The following is a 20,852-nucleotide window of genomic DNA, read 5'->3' as shown; positions in this document are numbered from 1 at the left end:
ATTGGTCTATATCACACACCAATAAGAGCAAAAGATGTAAAAATATAAACAAGGAAGGGGAGTTATGGTGTATATTAAATCAGTTGTTTTTCTTGCATTAACAGTCCTGCTATTATTTCTGGGAACATCAAAGCCCAGTATTGTAAATGTCTTGTCAAAACAAACGTTTTAGACGAATTGTGTAATTATGTTTCAATGCCAATGGTTGCATTTAAATCAATACAATTCAAACGAAGTATAAACTCTTGGGAGACAGTATATGTGTAACTAATACGAAAGCACCAATAATATACTGATGCAGTTCGGGAGCCTGTTTTGGAGAATGCTAGTATAGGTCAGATAAAATATAATTCAAAACTGCACGAAATACGAACGGTCTTGCTAGAACAACAAGAAGGAGTGATTTGTAATGGAGACTTGACCAGAAAAATTAAAGCAAAAGAAAATTAATTACACATTTTTGTAATTTTGTTAATGGACAATGCCACAAATACTAAAACAAAATAATTCCACCATTACACACGTAGTGTATCACCCATAATGTAATGAAACAGAATTAACATTTAATTTATACACTTTTTATACTGTTCTAGACTTGAATTAATACTGTGATCGTTTACTAGCATAGCATACTCTAAATATATTAACTGTATTGTATAGATATTTTAAAGATATTATCAAAATAAGCTATAAAATTGTATCAACATCTATAATATCATTAATATTTATGTTTAAATTGAATACGTTCTTTCCCTTGGTCATATATATATATATATATATATATATATATATATATATATATATATATATATATATATATATATATATATATATATATATATATCGACAGATAGATATATCGACAGATAGATATATATGTATATATGTGTGTGTGTCTGTGTGAGTGTGTGTGATTGTTTCTGTGTGTGTGTGTGTGACTTTCAAATGTAGCCTCTTACTGTCACATTCGCTTTGTTTCTGTGATACTCGGGATTTGCCATGCCACATTGGAAAACGTACAACCCAACCACCTGAACCTCATGGCATGAACATAGACGAACTGAGAGAACGAAATTCAGGATTGCATTGTCTGTTGCATGTTATCATTAGAACATGTGACTATTGGTAAAATCCTATACTACTACTACTGATACGTCACATGTACCGATATTTGGGACATCATTCCTTTCCATAAAAAGCTTCCCAATTTGCATCCAAACTGAGTAAAACCGAAGCTATTGTTTGGTATCATCCTTATCTGGATTGTACCATAGTAACTCTAAATCATATCTCAACAGCATTCACGTTGTTGATCGTGAATGTCCTGTTGCGTTGCTAGTCTAGTGTGAGTACATTATTTATTTATGTATTTATGGGTAGAAGGCAATGACTGGAAATATAATCTCCATAATACTTAATGGTGAGCAAAAAATATAAGATCAGAAATAATATGTGTGATGTTCATAATCATTACCATCATTGTCGATGCAACTGTGATTTCGAGATCATTTCATATAAATATTGTTGCTTCATAACGCGTTTAAAACGTATATTTCGAAATATAAATTATATCTTCAAGACAAAATGTTTGTTGTGTTCTAACGTGTGATTTAAGTACTTTTTATTATACCGATATTCCTGACAGCTGCCGGATGTTTTCTTGAGCGTTTGTTACATTTCCATCGATCGCCTGTTGGTGCGTGTACCGTTATAGGCAGGAGAACAAGGCGCCTAAAGTCTAAGCCTCCTATCCAATCTCACTTCGGTGGCAAAAACGTCAACAAAAATAAATGCGTAATCAATCACTAATAAATGCCTTTTACCTTAAGTCTCCAAACTGAACCAATCTTCATTAAAAAAAGCTGTTTTAAGTGTGCTTTATAACTGACAATTGCATTGCCTTCACCAACAATTCTAACGTTTTATGTGTGCGCATTTTCTCTTCATACTCATTATTTTCATTCAGCGATTATTTTGTTATCAAGCATTATGCAAGATCCATTGCTATCAAATCGTTTTCAGTTTTTCAGAGAGTGTGTTTTCCTAAAATTCGTTTTCTCTCCTTTTAAAGTTCATCTCCACCCTAATAGTATTGGTGATGTATAGAATATTTAGAGCTTTCCATGATAATTGTTCACTTAATATAATGATATTCATATTCTTATGTTTACGTCTATTCTTTGAAATTAATATTTACTCTAGACGATAATGACTGTAGCGCACGGTATGATTCGGACTACACAGGTGTTGATCTATCATGTTACTTAAATAAGATTTAAGCTTAGTACTTTCCTCATCCCTTGATATTCGTTATTTAGTTTAACATACTACAAACATTACTACTACTGTTGCTTTACTTGCACTACTGTAACTAAAACTAAAATAACAATAAAATGCAAATAATGTTATCATCATTAGTATTAGTTGTTCTAATTAGTAGCATTGATTATGGATGACGAATATATATTAGTTTCTTATTGATTATATCTATTAAAAAAATTTAAAATGTTCTGTACTAAACAAGAAATGTCTGAGTTTGTTTCATTTTGTGTTCATGACCAATAAACAATATCACACACACATTTCCGACTCTATCGCATGTTACAATTTTAAATAAATAATTATAAACGGATGACGTTCCGGAAATACTGAGTAGTATGCTACTATTTATCGAAGAATATTGTGCATTGGACTTCAGACGTTAATCTAAGTATTGAACTTGGAGAATTGTGGTTTTCGAGGCATTTTCCAACATATAATTTATTTTTGTGATGCATTCTTTTTCAAATTTTAAACGCTTGTTCTCATTTTGCGACATGCGTTTTTTGTAAACTGAGCAATGATATTTTCAATTATCCAACGATTATTAATTATTCAAAAGATGGAAAATAAACAACATTACTACTTCAGATTGATGCTATAGTATCATACAGTATTAGCTGGACAGTATCAACACATTTAAATACAGTGAACTATGTTGTTCTTGTATGTTTTAGCTTCCTCCATAACATTTGCTTTGGTCTCAGAAGGCAGGACTGTGCAAGGTATTTTAGGAAGAAACGTGTCTTTATCATGGACATACAACAATAAAAACAGGAATTCTGTACGTATTAGTCGTAACTCGTCATTTCTTCTGCTTGTATGGCCAGTTAAAAATCACATCGTCTGGCATGAAAAAGATGAAAGAATACAAGCTTACGTAAACAACGGTACCTTCGAAACGGTAACTGTTACTGTTAGCATTTCAAACGTTACACGAAAAGATGCTGGCATATACAAGTTGGAACGAACATGGAATTCAGAGGACTTCAACGATAGTGTCACTCTACAAATTGGTATGTTGCATAAACCTTGGATTTCATCAGTTCTTCGTGAATTACAACAGTGCAAGTGTTCATTTTACTAGAATTATATGGATTTGTCAGTTTAAGGTAGTTAAAATTGATAATTAATAAAGAGATATGTTGCTAACTTTATAATCAGTGTTTATAATCGAGAACCTGAAAGCATGTCTCTCGGTAGCTGTTCATGTCAGAAGACAGTTATACAAAGAAGTACGATCTAAATTATGCATTTCGTATTTAATCGTTTCTAAAAGGTTTCATTTGTTTTGTACAAACACCTCTTTAACACACTTTGTCCAGGATTTATATTTAACGTCCTAATTATCTTTGTAAGCCTACCACCCGTAATCTGGTTAAATCATATTTGAAGCATATATAAACATCTTAGGTCAAACAAATAATTCATACTTTATGATGAATAATTTAATTGACGATCGCACGTATAAACTGGTTGCATGATGATTTAAGTGTAATGCACTAACAATGTATGTCTGAGCTAAATGTAAACTTTAACATTTGCAGAATTTCAGCATTTGATTAATAGTATTTATATTAATTCGTGGCCACTGCACTACTAATTTAATTACTTTGTCCGATTTAGTCTACAATGTAAGACATTCAACAAATCGTTCTTAATTCTGCTAAAGACATTGAAACATCTTTTTCCGAAAGTTTTATAAAGATACGCTTTAAAAATTCATGAGAAGAATATAAATTTTAAAAAGTTCAATATGACAACTGGATATTCTGTACAAGAACAATTGCATAACGACTACATACAATTGATCATTTTTTTAAATGAAGCCGCTAGTGTTTGATTTTCTATAGCTTCAGTCATCCTCATTATTCGTATGTTTTGCATTTTTCTAGATGAAGGAACCCCTCCTTGGATAACTATGGTACTACATGTCGATTTATACATAGAGTTACAGTGCAATTCCCTAAATATATCCACAGAAAAGGTTTCTTGGAGCCTCAATGGATCTATGATAGAAAGTAATGGCATATATTCTCAAAACAACACGATTCTTGCTATACAGAATTTAACAGCTGATGATATGTACAACATTTACAAATGTAAGTCATCCGGAGTTGGATATGAGAGTGATCCATACAGATTAAATATTTGTAAGTATATTGTTCTTTTTGTCTTATTCAGTCACTGTCTTAAATCCTGATATTGCAACATACCGGTATCCCCGAATCTACCTTTCAGTGAAAGAATGTTCTTTTATAAATAATACCAATATATATATATATGTATATATGTATATATATATATATATATATATATATATATATATATATATATATATATATATATATATATATATATATATATATATATATATATATATATATATATATATATATATATATATATATATATATATATATATATATATATAGATAAACAGAGAGAGATATATATCGTTTAACTCTTTCTCCCAAAAATCACATTTGTACACAAATTTATCATTGTCTTCAGCTTCATGTGTTCTAAGTCGATGCCTTCTATAGAATGGTACCTTTGATTAAAATATTTTTTTTCTGAGGTATTAAATCAAGTTGAATATCCACGCGATCTCTTCTTCCCTTTTGAGAAACCAATAACCTGAAACAAAATATTACCCTGTGGCGTATATTTAATATATACGGTTTGTTGACTTTGTCCAAAAATATATGTTATTTATATCTGTACTTTCTACTTGACCTTGACGTACGGCTCTCTCTTTCTCTCTCTCTGTCTGTCTCGCTCTCTCTCTCTTTGTTTCATATCTTGTTTATAAATGTTGTATACTTGGCAAATTACTCGTCCTTGCCTTAACATCCGAAGCATATGTTTTGTTGTGTTCCCTTTTTAATTTGGGTGAATTAATTTAGTTAAACTATTATTCGTTGAATTTCAAAGTGCTCAATACAATGTTTGGACTACATTAATTTCATTATTATGGGAATTATATCAAAATTCAAACTAGGACATTCTGGATCATTGTATTCTGATACATCGAAATACTGTTAACACATCGCCACATTCCTTGTCATTGCCACATTAGCACAGTCGAGACTGTATACACATCAACGCATTCAATATCATAATCTATTCGGAATACATTTGGATTGCAAATCGAATTTCGTGCTTTTGGTCTTGTGTTAGATCTTTTATATGTGTTTGAGATTTAATACACAATTGTACGCTCTTCCACTTAGTGTCCTTTCAATGATCTGTCTTCGTCATGGTGAGGAGGAGTTTAACCTTGATTGTAGATTTCGGAACATGTACAATCGAAGAAAAAGATTGTTTACTTGAAACAAATGCGGCAGAGCAGGATAGAACTTCTCATCCATGGAATATGGCCCGATCTGTTTCTCTCCACCATTTTTGTTGTGTAAAATTTAGTTGCGTTTCGCACGCGTAAAATAACAAACGAAATCATACGATTCAGATGGTAAAATTACTAGGGTATTCTCGGGCATGAAGTTCTTTCAATACATTTATGAACGTAAATGTTGTCACTGAACTGGTAACTGCTGCCCGATAATAACTGTCCTGCAGAAACAACTCTTCATCAATCCAATACCAAAAGTAGCGCATGAAAGGATAAGTATCAAGTTCAGATAGATTCCCTCTGTATCTATTTCATTCCATCGAGGACTTAGCAATATAACGGAGCACGACGTGTTGATTTTCTTTGGTATTGAAAAAGTGAGGACATATTTGTACGATAACGTTTCAGTTTCGAAACTGATATAATGAAGGCCCCTGAATATATTTAAATGATCAAATAACTTATTCAGTGTGTTAACATATTTACAGCCTACACTGATCAAACATATCGACGACCTAACAAGAAAAAGAATTCTAAGACAAACTGTGACGACATATCTTACCGCACTGAATATGTTGCTCCTGCTTGATAAATTCCTGTTCACATTTTCACGGCAGTAACTGAACCCTTCATGTCCGTTGATACTTCTACTGACGTCGTAATGATAATGACGATCATAAACATGAATGCAGTTTTCGACAGGAAATTGGGACCCTTAAAACAGATACCCTCGAAGGAACTGAGGACACATTTTCAACGTATAGCAAGGGGATTGTACTTGGTGCATTTTTGGTATATCGTGAGATCCACGCACTGTCCCAACTGTTATTATAGATTTTTCCCAACGAATATCTTTATGTTATGGCTTTGGTGCAAGTGTTATCTTATATCTCCCCCTCATTATTTGCTTCCATTCTGGTGCATTAGTTTTATATGCATATGCTGTGGAAACCACAATAATGAGGGCCACACCCATGTGATCCTGGTCGATGTCCATCTCCATGATACTTCGCTTAAAAGTAGGGAGCCAATACACATGTGAAATACGATTTTGTACGTGAAACCGGATTCATTTGTTGGGTGGATTTTCATCGGCAATGTCAAATTCTTCTTTGAATTCTTAAAATCGTTTAATTATGTCTAATATTTAGATGGTTTTTATTCAGAAGGAATATTAAATTAAATCCGTATTGGAGATTTTAACGGTAGCAAACTCATCCTATATAAATTCAAATTAGTCATTAATAACGCAGACGATGTATATGCAGGGCCTTGGATCTTGAACTTCTTACGTTTCAACATGTATTTGTAAGTGAGAGTTCTAGTTCTTCGAAAAGACACCCTATTGAACGGTTCAGTGTGACAAAATCCTCCAGAGCGGGAAATCGGCACTGCTCGTGCCTTTCACATACTCCTCTGCCTCTGCTGATCACAGGGATACATCCCCGGTACATCCGAGTCGCCATCATCGTCACTTAGTACAAAAACAAAATAGAACGTAACGACTGCAACAACTACCGGGGCATATTCCTCTTCAGCATCGCCTGAAAGGCTTTCGCCCGTGTTGCCTTGGAGCGCTCGCAGACCGTAGCCTTCGGAGTCTACACAGTCACAGTATGGCTTCCTAGGCGGCCAGTCAACAGTGAACATGGTCGTCTCACTACGACTTCCTAAACCTAAAAATACGTTTGACCTGGTCAGTCTGAGCGGACTCTTTAGGCTCCTGTAGATCGGCTTCCCCCTACCCATCTCGATTACTCGCTGTCGTGTCTTCACATCGTTTTATGATAACTCTCACAGCACAGTGTGCTTCAGTGGCGCAACATCGGAGGCCTTCCAAGTTAGCAGCGGAGTGAAGCATGGCTACGTCATTGCGCATACGGTCTTTACAATCTTCTTCTCCATACTGTTCCAGTAAACCTTCAATGACTGCAGCGAATTAGTGTAAATCCATACCAGGGATGACGTCAAGATGTTCAACATCGCTCGTTTCCGTGCTATGATTAAAGTCACAGAGGTCCTCATACGTCAGCTGCTCTTGACATCACACACGGAAGATGGACTGCACTGCTGGTATGCCACCTCTCCCACGCCTGTAAGGAAGTTGGATTGTCCATCATTTTGAAGAAAAATAACGTCATGGAGATGTAGGCAGACTCCCCTCCCTCCATCACCATCGATGGGTACAACTTGGAAGTTGTTGAAAACTTCACATACCTCGGGTCCACCATCTCCAGCTTGCCTTTGATTGACTGAGATAAACAGCAGGATTGCCAAGGCAGCCACAGTGATGTTTAGACTAAATCAGACTGTCTGGAACAATCCCAACCTCACTGCAATGACCACATTGCGCATCTAATATGCATGCATGATCAACACGCTCCTCTACAGCAGCGAGACATGGACCACCTATGCGAGACACGAAAGGAAACTCATCAGATTCCACCTGAGATGACTGTGGTGTCTTCTGCATATCCAGTGGCAGGACACAGTACCCAACATAGAGATTCAGGACACGCCAACATGATCAACATTTTCTGTATTCTCGCAGAGGTGAGCTTTTGCTGGCTCGGTCACGTCAAGAAAATGGACCCAGGCAGCATTCCTTAGGACCTGCCATACAGTCAACTTGCAGATGGCACACGAGCGAATGGACAGTCACATCTGCTTTACAAAGTCGTTTGTAAGAATTACATGAAAACGGCCAACATCAACGTCAACGACGGGGAGAGATGTGCTAACGACCGCTCCACCAAGCACCTAGATGCCAGACTGTAAGTTCAAAAAGGCAAGGAAAACAGTAACATAAAGCACGCTGAAATAGAGAAAGGAAGAAGGCGACACAGCAGTTTTTCCTGAAGCTACACCACTGTCTCGCGTAGACGGACAATGTCAAGAAGAAGACTGTCTTATGTAAGAAAGGAAAAAAAGAATAAAACCTGACAATACATTGGACAAGCAAGTTTTGTTTTTTTCTTTGGCGATTGCAAAGAGGTTTTATATCAAAGAGGTTTGGCACAAACAGCAACTTTGTATGTAAAGGGCATTTGCGTGTGGAAAAAGAAAGATTTCCTGCACAAATACCACTGGTCAACAGTGAAATCATTACTGACTTGAAAAGGCCCTAATCTGTAGTATTTTGGTGTGCCGAACACGAATATAACCGTGAAAAATTTGTATTGGCTCTCGTTTTGAAGATATTCATATACCTCATTTTCTATGTTTCACTGTGTAAATTTCTCCAGTAGGACTGCAGCAACATCCGGAATAATGATGTAACATTGCATAATACCATCATGCTCACATCATCCACAGTTGATTGCATCATTTTCTGATGCAATGCAATACTAATGCCATGCGGCTGCTGAAGTAAGTTGACGTCAGCAGTGTACTATACATGTGTAGGCCTATTATACTAATGCCAGGCGGCTGCTAAAGCTGACGTAAGCAGTGTACTATATAAAGCCCAATCAGATAGGTTCAGCATTTAAAATATTTTAGACGTTGTGCGAGACAGTTCAAGCTACTGTTACATAAAACTTATTATTTTATCCATTTACGTACAATAAAGAACAGTAATGCCTCGAAAGTGTGTTAATACCGCGGACAATTTTTGCTATATTTGTGGGGAAGTGACATTTGCCAACCAGAAGAAAAGTATCAATTCTCAAGTGAAGAAGGCATATCATCTTTACTTCGGATGCAAGGTTGGTGACCAAGACAAGCCTTGGGCTCCGCATATATGCTGTGCTACATGTACAACACAGCTTTCACAGTGGTTGAATTGCAAAAGGTCATCAATGCCGTTTGCAGTCCCAATGGTGTGGAGAGAGCCAAGCAACCACCTAAATGACTGTTACTTCTGCTTGGTTCCTCCTCTTTCCGGCGGAATAACGAAGCGAAAGAAGTCGAGAATAGTCTACCCAAACATTCCGTCTGCATTGAGACCAGTTCCACATGGTGAGGGACTTCCTATTCCAGAACCTCCAGCAGAATATTCTCTTGATTCATCTGACGAAGACAAAGGTGAGTCGACCTGTTCTTCTCCTGGTCCATCAGCATGCAGTGATCCAGATTTTCACTGTGGTGCATCATCAACCCCACACAGAATAACACAGGAAGAACTAAATGACCTGATTCGTGATTTGGACTTATCAAAGAACAAGGCAGAATTGCTAGGATCAAGACTCCAACAATGGAATCTTCTAGAAGAAGATGTCACAATTACTGCATATCGAAAGCGCCACCAGCAATTGGAGCCTTTCTTCAGAAAGGAAAGTAATCTGATATTCTGTTCCGATATTGAGGGCCTCATGAATGCTTTAAAAATCACTCATGACCCACAAGAATGGAGACTATTTGTGGACTCTTCGAAACTGAGTCTCAAGGCTGTGCTTTTGCACAATGGAAACATTCTTCCATCTATTCCAGTAGCGTATGCTGTCCACATGAAAGAGACATACGATAACTTAAGGCAGTTACTGAATTCCATTGAGTATAACAAGTACAGCTGGCACCTCTGTGGTGATTTGAAGGTAGTTGCCCTTTTAATGGGACTGCAGCAAGGATATACAAAATACATGTGTTTCTTATGCGAGTGGGATAGCCGAGCAAGGGAAATGCACTACATGAGGAAGGAATGGACTCACAGGCAGAATCTAGCCATTGGAGAGAAGAATATCCAACACCCAGCTCTGGTTGAGGCTCAGAAAATCTTGCTACCACCCCTTCACATCAAACTAGGTTTGATGAAGAACTTCGTGAAAGCCATTGACCGGACTTTGCCAGCATTCCGATACCTGCATGAAAAATTCCCTCGACTCAGCGAAGCAAAGATTAAAGAGGGAGTTTTTGTGGGTCCTCAGATTCGAGAGCTTTTCAAAGATGACCGGTTCAACAACTTGCTGGAAGGTGACGCGAAACAAGCATGGCATGCTTTTCGCCTAGTTTCTACAAACTTCCTCGGAAATGTTAGGGCAGAAAACTATAAGGAAATAGTAGAAGACATGTTGATGAAGTATAAGAAACTTGGCTGCAATATGTCTCTAAAGATTCACTTCCTCAGTCCCATTTGGATTTCGTTCCTAGCAACTGTGGTATTGTTAGTGATGAACACGGCGAACGTTTTCATCAAGATATCGCAACAATGGAACAAAGATACCAGGGAAAATGGTCAACTACAATGCTGGCTGACTACTGCTGGACACTCCTCAGAGATGCTCCCGAACAGCTGTACAAGAGACAGGCGAAGAAATCTAAGATGTAGTCAATGACTTGATTTTTTATAGGTAGGCTATTACAGTTGACCTTTTACTATTGGAATGCATTTCGTTATGTAAACATTAATTTCTTGCAGATTACAAAAAAACTAGAGCCAATTTTGCAATTTGACTGTCATATTCGTGTTCAGCACATAAAAATTGATAAGAATTGACTAATTTTATTTCAGTAACATGACTTTTGTAAAAATTTGTTGTCCAGTGTACTCATACTGGAGAATCATGGATAGTTCCGTGAAATACCCATACTGACATCCACTGTTACGCCTATGGTTTTACCTCAATGATACGCCTAGGGATGTTTTATATGAAACATTCCCCTTGTATCAAGAGGGTCTTGTTTACGAAATGGAAGTGTTACGTTAAAATTCCGATGTACGTATTGTGTCATTTCGTTTATATCCTTCATGTTTTCGAAATCTACCAAGTGTCACGATATAATCCATCCCCATTTTCGGGCATTATAGTGACTCTATAGAAAATATTTGATAACTTACGTTGGCAAAGTAGTTGCGACTGTAATGTGTGCTAATAAAAGTGACCCAGTTACTGTACAAATATAATAAAAGCGCCCGCATTCTTACTTTGTATTGTGGTGACACACTTATGGGAATTTAGTAGCATATAGATGATCATTTTGAGTTTGCCTTTACTTGATTTGTATGTTATTACAATTTTTAAGGACACTTTCTCCTATAAGGTTACATTCTATCAAATCATATAATTAGTGGCATCCAGCTGGACATTTAGCAATTTTTACAAGGTGTAAACGATTTATAAAAAGTATTTGATTATTTTCGTCATTTGATTAATTTGATCTTAAATGTGCATACTTTGCATCTGACATACCTTCTTTAAATCATTTCTTTTATGTATGTTCCAGAGACCAATATTTAAAATATTTCTGAATTTTATTAATAATTATTTATTTTCTTGCTTCCTGATAATCCCTCTTAAGTGTTTTATTTGCATAATTTATTTGCCATATTGAAACCAGATTTTTTATTATATGTTATGTGTTGTTTCCACAGAATGTCAATCGCAAGAGGGATCATCGTACATTTCATAATCTCTCGTGTTGCGTAATCTTTGCTATGCCTTAAAGTTTAATTGTCCGACTTGTGTTTAATAGTTTTATCCAAGGGGTATATTTTAAATCATCCGATGCATAAATTGCATGAATATATACATACAAACCTGAATATATACATTATTGCTTCTATACAACTTTTCAATACAAATTTTGATAAATATGAAATTTTTATTTTGCCATCTGTGTAATCATTGTCCAGTGTTAAGATCTTGCTCTGAATATATAAATATTAAAAATAGACTTACCGTTTCATTTCATTTCAGCTCAATCAAGTACCAAACCTATCAACGAAAATAATTTTGCGCAGCAAGATTTCAATGATAAGTATTATAAGTGTATTTACTATAATGCTATAACATATCACAATGAGCAGAAACAGAGATTCGAGCACCAGACCAGGTTGCGCATATATGTTTTAGCAATCAAATAAGAGTCATTTAAAGCTGGGAAATACGTATGAATATTGCCATCATACAAGTGCATCTACTGTAAGATATCTCGCCGCAAGATTATAAATTGTATCACATATAACATGAAAAATAATCATACCATTCGATCCAATGTGTTGCATTTCATAATACTTTATTGAGTTATGGTTTTATTCCAACAAGCAAGCTTCGAAACAATGAACATGTGCCTTTCCTTTCAGGTCTACTAGGACCGCTTATTGGGGTTGGACTAGTAATTGTTGCCATTTCCTTGATCATCGTTGGAATTCTAATTTTATTCAAGCATAGGTGTAAGGTCGCATTCAGCAGATCGGGTACGATTGTCTTCTACGTTTTAAATATACATGTGTCCACATATAATTGATTCACAAGATTCAAATTAATAGCATAAATTCTCTCTCCAAATGAAAATGAAAAATGTTGATATTAAAAGCAAAAACTCTCTAAATTGTCACCAACTCATTTTTTCCAAGTTAAGTGCTGTCTGGTAACATACTTAGTTTGTCCCATTCTAGCTTGAAGAGCTGGATACAGTTAGCTAATGTGCATGCTGCAAGTTTGTTACTTTAAACAACTCATAGTTGGGTTTATAATGTCAAAGGTTACACGGCTGGTGACAAGTCCTTGCTGACTAACTGGGATAACCTTCATGCAACAACATTACTATTGCTTGTTGGGCTTCTTTTTTATACACATGCATTCTCTGATTGCAGGTTATGCTATTGTTGTTTCAGGTATACTGTATAATTCTATACATATGTTATACGTCGCTGCGATGACACTTTGGCGAGTTTGATTTTGCAAGATGGGAAAATACGCTGAACGTAGTATGTAAATAAGAATTTACTTACGTTACATTAAACAATGTATTTTCACAGAATAGTGCACAACTCTTTCCCACGTATATATATGAGGTGCATAAGCAAACGCACTTTGCATTTGATCCCCCTTTTCAAAAAAAGACCGCTCCGGTGGCCTAGTGGTTAGAGCGTCCGCCTCGGATGCGGGAGGTCGTGGGTTCGATCCCTGGCCGAGTCATACCAAAGATTTACAAAAATGGTACTAACAGCTGCCTCGCTTGGCGCTCAGCATTAAGAGGTTAGTGTTAGGACTGGTCGGCCCGGTGTCAGGATAATGTGACTGGGTGGGGCATCATGCCACATGTCTGCGGTATCACTAAAAACTGTCACACTGCAGACGTCGAAGCGATATGACTGTAAAATTGTTAAAGCTACGCTAAAAATCCAAATCACACACACAAACACACACACACACCTTTTGACAAACGTTTCCTCCCTTCTCAGGAATATCTCATTATTTATTGATGTGCTCTTTTACACTGTGATATAACCTTTATATCATCATTTTGTGGACTTTCAACCAAGTTGACAAACTTTGTATGTGATTGCTGGTCTGCGCAATGTATTTCATAGATCTTATTAGTATGACAGGAACTAGATTCAAGAAAACAAGTAATGAACAATCTTGGTCATATTACAATTTGAAATGATAACGTTTTTGGCTTGCACACACAGCAAACCTAATGAATACAAAGGTGCATTGCTTAATACAACTACCCGATTTCACACTATATGCTTGCTGTATCCACCTTCACCTGAGCACCCCATCTATCTTTCAGGTCACTGATTCACTTATTATTATGCTAATGCAATATTTTTACTGACATAAATGGAGATGATCACAAGGCAACCTACTATTCTAATATCGTGTTATTTAGTGCGACAATCAGTAGAGATGTTATCGTGCTACACTATCTATACCTGAAAATCGCCAGACGAAATGATCTTTTTTTATAACAAATATCTGCAACCAGAAATGTAGAGACTGTATGTTTAAACGGCAGCTTGATTGTGGACTGCGCATTTTTACAATTAAGACAATTTGTATGTGACACATTTGAACAAAATTAAAGAAATATTCACAAGAATGTTTACAGAATACTGACGGAAACTTTCAGAAATAGGATCGAAAGAAAGGAAGCAAAAAGCAGATATAATATTACGCCAAGTAACCAAGTAAAACAAATAATTGACTCTGATACGAAAATCAAATGTCGTAGTCTTCGATCTGACTGACATAATCGAATTGCAATAGCATAACATTTTGTTATGCACAATCACAACACGCAACTTTAAACTTATTTTGTATGAACCATTTTCACAAGTGAAATATGCATTGTGTGCTAAGTCATGAAATAAAACAATAACTGACTTACGGAACATTATATAGGAAAGCAATTCATGATATATCACACCAATATACTCAGGGCTATGTTCTACACACAACAAAGTAAAGTTCAAACTGATTTGATGCAACCTAGATTAACAACAAGGCTTTAATGCGAAATTTGTGTTACGGCAAGAGCATATATTGGGAGAGATGTAGTACAATGATAACAAATAATTTGCGCACGGAACAAGGAACTGAGTCAGACGTGACTTGCATAACGTGCCGCGTGAAACTAGCAACTCATAATGTACCAGGTGAGGTGAAGATTGAAGGTACTATTGCATTAGGGAAAGGTCGGTGATGTGACCTCGACATGAACAGAGTATGTTTTGATGGTTAGAGAAACAAAGGCCATATATATATATATATATATATATATATATATATATATATATATATATATATATATATATATATATATATATATATATATATATATATATATATATATATATATATATATATATATATATATATATATATATATATATATATATATATATATATATATATATATATATACGTATGTATATATATATGTATGTATATATATATATATATATATATATATATATATATATATATATATATATATATATATATATATATATATATATATATATATATATATATATATATATATATATATATATATTCCTAGGCACATAACTCCTGACGGAAGACTTCAATGCATGTTAATAAATCGTGTTAAATAAAACAAACCAAAGCCTCTCTAATGTCATTTTGACTTGAAAATAATGTATACGATTGAAGCGAAAGCTGTTAAAGAATCATACCCCAGCCCACATTTGTACACATAAAAGAATTACACTGAATCATACTTTAGAAACTTGTGATTCGATGGATGAGACTAAGATAGACTGAATGCTTAGACTTATGACCATATCAGCACAGTGAATGATGAATACGGAAAGTTTTACCACAATCAAGAATTATGAGCGTAACGAACAGACGCGAAACAGAAGACTTTGACGGAACAAATTTGAAGTAATGGCTGCATGTTTGACTGAATTGAATTTGTAAAATTTCACATTGGTTTTTATCACGCTCTCAAAGTAATATCAGATATATATTAACACTTTAGATTACATACATTGTTTACTTATATCCAATGTAGTATATGATAGGATCAAATCTTTTGCTGTCCCAAATTACAACCTTGCCATACAGATGTCACTTCAATGAATGAAAGACGCAATGCAAAGTAATGTACAAAGAATTTCCGAAGAATATACGCATCTTAAACAAGGCCTTAGGTGCAAAGTCACAATGGCGCAAACCGAATACAATAAGCAGTGAAAACAAAATTATTTATTTTTTACTTCAATTTTTTGTATTCATTTCCTTAAGGAAATAGAGGAACTATATAGTTTGCACTGACAAAAAATATTATTATTTGGACTTGATCTCCTTAGGCTGATTTCAAACCATGTACTTAGAACCAAAGAAACCGGCAATTTCATAAAACTATGAAATGCATTATTTTGTATATTTCCGATGAAAACTACAAACTAGGTGAACTTTGTATGCTAACGCATTGCGTGTGTATGTGTGTGTGTGTGAGGGGGGATTTCTTACATTTGTATTAATATGGTGATAATTAGCACCTAATGTCTGAATGCACAACCATTTCTCGTTCCATAAAAAAATGTTTAAGAATTCCATATATGGGTTGGATAAACGATTAAGTAATATATTAAAAAAATGTAAAGGTTTCTTCCTGTCCCTCAAGTTCAGTTTTTAAGTTTGTACAATTTCAGGAACACAACATCAGCCAAGTGTAGAATCTTTAAACAGAGAAGTCGCTCGTGAATTGTTAAGATTCAACATTTTCAGATCGTTAACTGTCCCACGGACGTTGAGATCGGGGTATCCAGTTGTAAATAGAATATCCGGGACTTTGCAAACATTTATGAATCATACCCACGATATTTGGAATCCAGTTAGACGAGCCTTGTCTTTGCAGACTTTGCAAACTTTGACACAATTATTGTATGCGAATATAAATCAAGTTCATAGTGATGATTCGATGAACGCGACGTGTTGCTCTAAGACAGACAGCATGTCAGGTCTGAACGTATCTACAGACCGACTTAATCTGGATGACTTGTCTTCAAGGGCTCAAAGAGACAATGGAGTTAGCCATGATGAGCCAAATATTCGCACAAGATCTGTAAGCCTGAACAACTTCCGACTTCACGGTTTTGAACAACAGTCCGAGGAGGAACAATACAGTACTATAGATGAGGTAAAATGTGACAGCTTCCACTCTCAATACCTCTCTGTCTCTCAATATGTGCATGTCAGAGCGGGAAAGTGTAATCTCAAAGGGAAATTGCAACTGGTAAAGTGGTTGAATTATATTGGGTTTAATATAACAGTTTTACCCAAATTAAACAATTTGTTTTCTGAATAAGATTCTCCAGTAAAGCCGTATTTCCCTTTTACATATACTGTATTCGTTTTAATCCTAAGCCTCCAAAACATAATAATATTACTTCATGGAGCATGTTTGACTTTGATTGGTCTTATAAATTGAAGAATATCTTACTTGTATAGAATATCAATTATCATAGATAAGCAAACATTTACGTTTCATATTGTCTGAACTGAATCATGTTATTCACGAGTGCCAAGAGAGTGCATGTATGACCGCATGGTTTATAGACCTCAATTTAACTAGGATTTTGAAAGACCACTACAAATGTGTCATAGTTTACTTTATAACTATGGCGATCGCAATTACTAATGTATGTTGATTAGTGTGCTGATTCACATGTCGACAATCTTGATGTTTAATTGTTTAATGTTTCAATATACGGATAACATATTTCAGAAATGTAGTCATCCGAGTATTATGTTCGCAATCTAAAATTGTATACCACCAGAGGTCATTAAAAGAAAGCATTTTGATTCTAACCTAATTCATGTACTGGCATGATGACGTATCTTCCGCCCTGATGTACTTCATGATTTATACAGATACATTAAGAGGATTGGACTCCGGTTACATTCATGGCTACAAATGCAGTGGCTAGTGTTTTATATCTTGCAACACACATGATTTACATTTTACCACATAAAAAATACTGTAATCTTTGAGTATCTACATTATTCAGTACAATATGTCTGACATAATATTTACCCACACAGGACGATATATATGTTTCATTACATGTATGTAATCACTTATCACGTATCTTGTGTTGGCGATTTTGCAAATATTTATTTCGTTCTTTGCGGCCATCTAAATATGTATTTTGTTTGAATTTATTTATTATTTCTTCACCTTGTTCTCATAGGCTAAATTGCCTGTCTACCATTGCTTCAAAGCCAACAAGGATGATGAAACTCTACAACACGGCTGCAGAAGTCCTGAAGCTGGAAACAACGATTATGACATTGCGGTTCTGCCCGCTCTTTGAAAGCAATAAAGTTGTTTGTAGTGCTGAAGCACTCGATTATAATAGAAGATGAAATCTAACCATCATTAACGGTCCGCTTACTCATTATTCCCACTATGAAAACGAAGTCATATGGACAACGTTATTTTGCATGCCAGGACCCAGCAACGTGGAATGAATTGGTCACTGAACTCAGACACAAGGACACAGTGCTCTTAAAACTCACTGATTTCGACTGCAAGAACAAACTTAAAGACATAATAATGTTCCCTACATTAAATATTTACAGCATGTTTTATATTTTCTAATTTCGTGGTGTTTGTTTTCTTTAATAATATCATTATATATGTGTTTTATGTTATAGGTGTTGTCTAACGTTGTAGAGCGCTTCAGAGTTTCTAAAGATTAGGCGCTATACAAAGTCCTCATTAATATTATTATTATTATTATTATTATTATTATTATTATTATTATTATTATTATTATAGTTAGAAGAAAGATTTGTGCGGCACCGATAGCGAATATTTTGTATGTTTTCACAGAGTGACAATAGCACCGTCTATTATATATATATATATATATATCTATATATATATATATATATATATATATATATATATATATATATATATATATATATATATATATATATATATATATATATATATATATATATATATATATACAGAGAGAGAGAGAGAGAGAGAGAGAGAGAGAGAGATACTTCGATAGATAGATACATATATAGATATAGACAGGGGGATTCTAAATATGCACCAAACAAAACGGAAAGTGCTATCCCTGGATTGTATACACGAATGCTTGACAATTGTAGGCAAAATTAATATCTTAATACAAAGTATTATCTATCATATATATATATTTATGAATCTCTATAATTAATTATATATACCTTGCTTTCTCTCATAGGAATCCGGAATGACTGTGTAGATAAATGAGAAGTCATTATTATATCTTCATTCGAGTGTGTCTGCTACACACGAGTGCGTATAACACCGATTGCGTAGGATCATTTTTAAGTGATGTGGCTCAGTCGTGAGGGAATAGGGGCTCGTGTGGGTTCATATCTATATATATATCTCTCTCTCTATATATATATATATACATATAAATATATATATACATATATATATACATATATATATATATATATATATATATATATATATATATATATATATATATATATATATATATATATATATATATATATATATATATATATATATATATATATAGATAGTGTACATCATATTTCTCTAAATACTTTTTAAATATTCTTTTTTCTTTGCATTTTCAATGATATGTAGTATTGCGATTTCAAATCATCACAATTGTTAATAAATATCTGATCACAAATCGGAAGCTGGACCTAGAGGAAGAAAAACAGGAGCAAAGTATTATACATAAGTATTCATATGTTTTTCATTATTGTTAACTTAACAATGGCCAGATGTCACGTTTGATTTCAATGATTGATAACGCTCTTTCGTCAAATAGTATTTAAGCTCTTTTAGTTTTGCTTTGTTTTACATTTCAAATGCTACCCAAGACTAATTTTCAAGAAGTAGTCATTTTATAGTATTTGTATTAAATCTAATTGATGTATGTGAATTTATTAAATATGAACGACCCATTCAGCATCTCATCTTTATATCCCTCCATATCTCCAGGCACAAGCAAATTCTAAATCATGACATTTAAAAAAAAATATAATTTGAGTAATGAACTTGATTCAATATGAAACCAAATTTGAGTTTCCATTTTATTTATTATTATCGTCTATTTGCCTTTCGCCGTTTTATATGCTCGGTTACAGTTTCGATCATGAAAACATTCTACAACGTGACTACTTATGAAACTCAAATACGAGGAAAAAAACAATATTAAAAAATAAGCCATACCCATACAATTTATATTAATTTATATTTGAATTTCCACGTGTATAGGTTAGTTCGGTAGCGGTCTTCGTGGCATATGTATAATGGAACTGGCATAAACTGAACACTCATCAGAAGCGAAAAATGTACAAGCTGGCAGTATTTCGACTACATTTCAGTAGCTTAGTAATATTTCAAACAAGTTAGACTGGCAGCCTGTATGAAGGTATTACAAAATCATGTCATCGTGTTTTGTTAATATATGTACGTAAGGTGTTAATCTGGTCAAAAGCGCATATATGATCTAAAGTGTTTATGGATTCAAAACGGAAGACAATTGTAAAATAGACAAGAGACAATTTATGGATTCAAAAGGGAACACAATTTTAAAATAGAGAAGAGACAATGTAATGATGAAATTTTTTTTATACTATTTCAATATACCGCATATATAGTCCTAACACATGCACAACCCTGCATACATGTCATTGGATACAAGAGTTACGGCAATGTTTATAAACACACATCTTTACCTTTACACATCAGGGTAAGGCAAAGTGTGTAGACACATAACAATACACTTACAAGAGTATGAGGAAAATAAGGTTTTAACTTTCAAATGTTCAGAACAGAGACATAGAGTAGCACATAACTGAAACTCACGTATAATTTAACAAACGTATCGCTCTTTCCATGAGAACCGATCCGATGGCCTAGTGGTTAGAGCGTCCGCCTCGAAGCGAGAGGTCGTGGGTTCGAACCCCCGGCTGAGTCATACCAA

General features: G+C 34.6%; 1 protein-coding gene across 2 annotated transcripts; it reads left to right on the top strand.

Moving 5' to 3' along the window:
* Window positions 1-2,761: 2,761 nt before the first annotated feature.
* Window positions 2,762-18,707, top strand: LOC149793537 (uncharacterized). Of its 2 annotated transcripts, none has more exons than XR_016422571.1 (5): window positions 2,762-3,335; window positions 4,215-4,472; window positions 12,310-12,809; window positions 16,527-17,014; window positions 18,069-18,707. XR_016422571.1 is itself a non-coding variant. In XM_089966409.1 (5 exons), exons 4-5 carry the CDS (start codon window positions 16,679-16,681, stop codon window positions 18,189-18,191), a joined length of 459 nt encoding a protein of 152 aa, XP_089822535.1. In that variant the 5' UTR covers window positions 2,764-3,335; window positions 4,215-4,472; window positions 12,310-12,809; window positions 16,527-16,678; the 3' UTR covers window positions 18,192-18,707. The 2 variants fall into 2 exon arrangements, 1 of the variants encoding a protein (XP_089822535.1); XM_089966409.1 differs by having other exon boundaries at window positions 2,764-3,335.
* The last annotated feature ends 2,145 nt before the right edge of the window (window positions 18,708-20,852 follow it).

The sequence above is a fragment of the Sinohyriopsis cumingii genome, chromosome 8 (genome assembly GCF_028554795.1).
Source record: "Sinohyriopsis cumingii isolate HCF-2022 chromosome 8, ASM2855479v2, whole genome shotgun sequence".
Classification (NCBI taxonomy): domain Eukaryota; kingdom Metazoa; phylum Mollusca; class Bivalvia; order Unionida; family Unionidae; genus Sinohyriopsis; species Sinohyriopsis cumingii.
The sequence above is the reverse complement of the archived record's forward strand: the minus strand, read 5'-3'. Positions and strand labels throughout refer to the sequence as shown.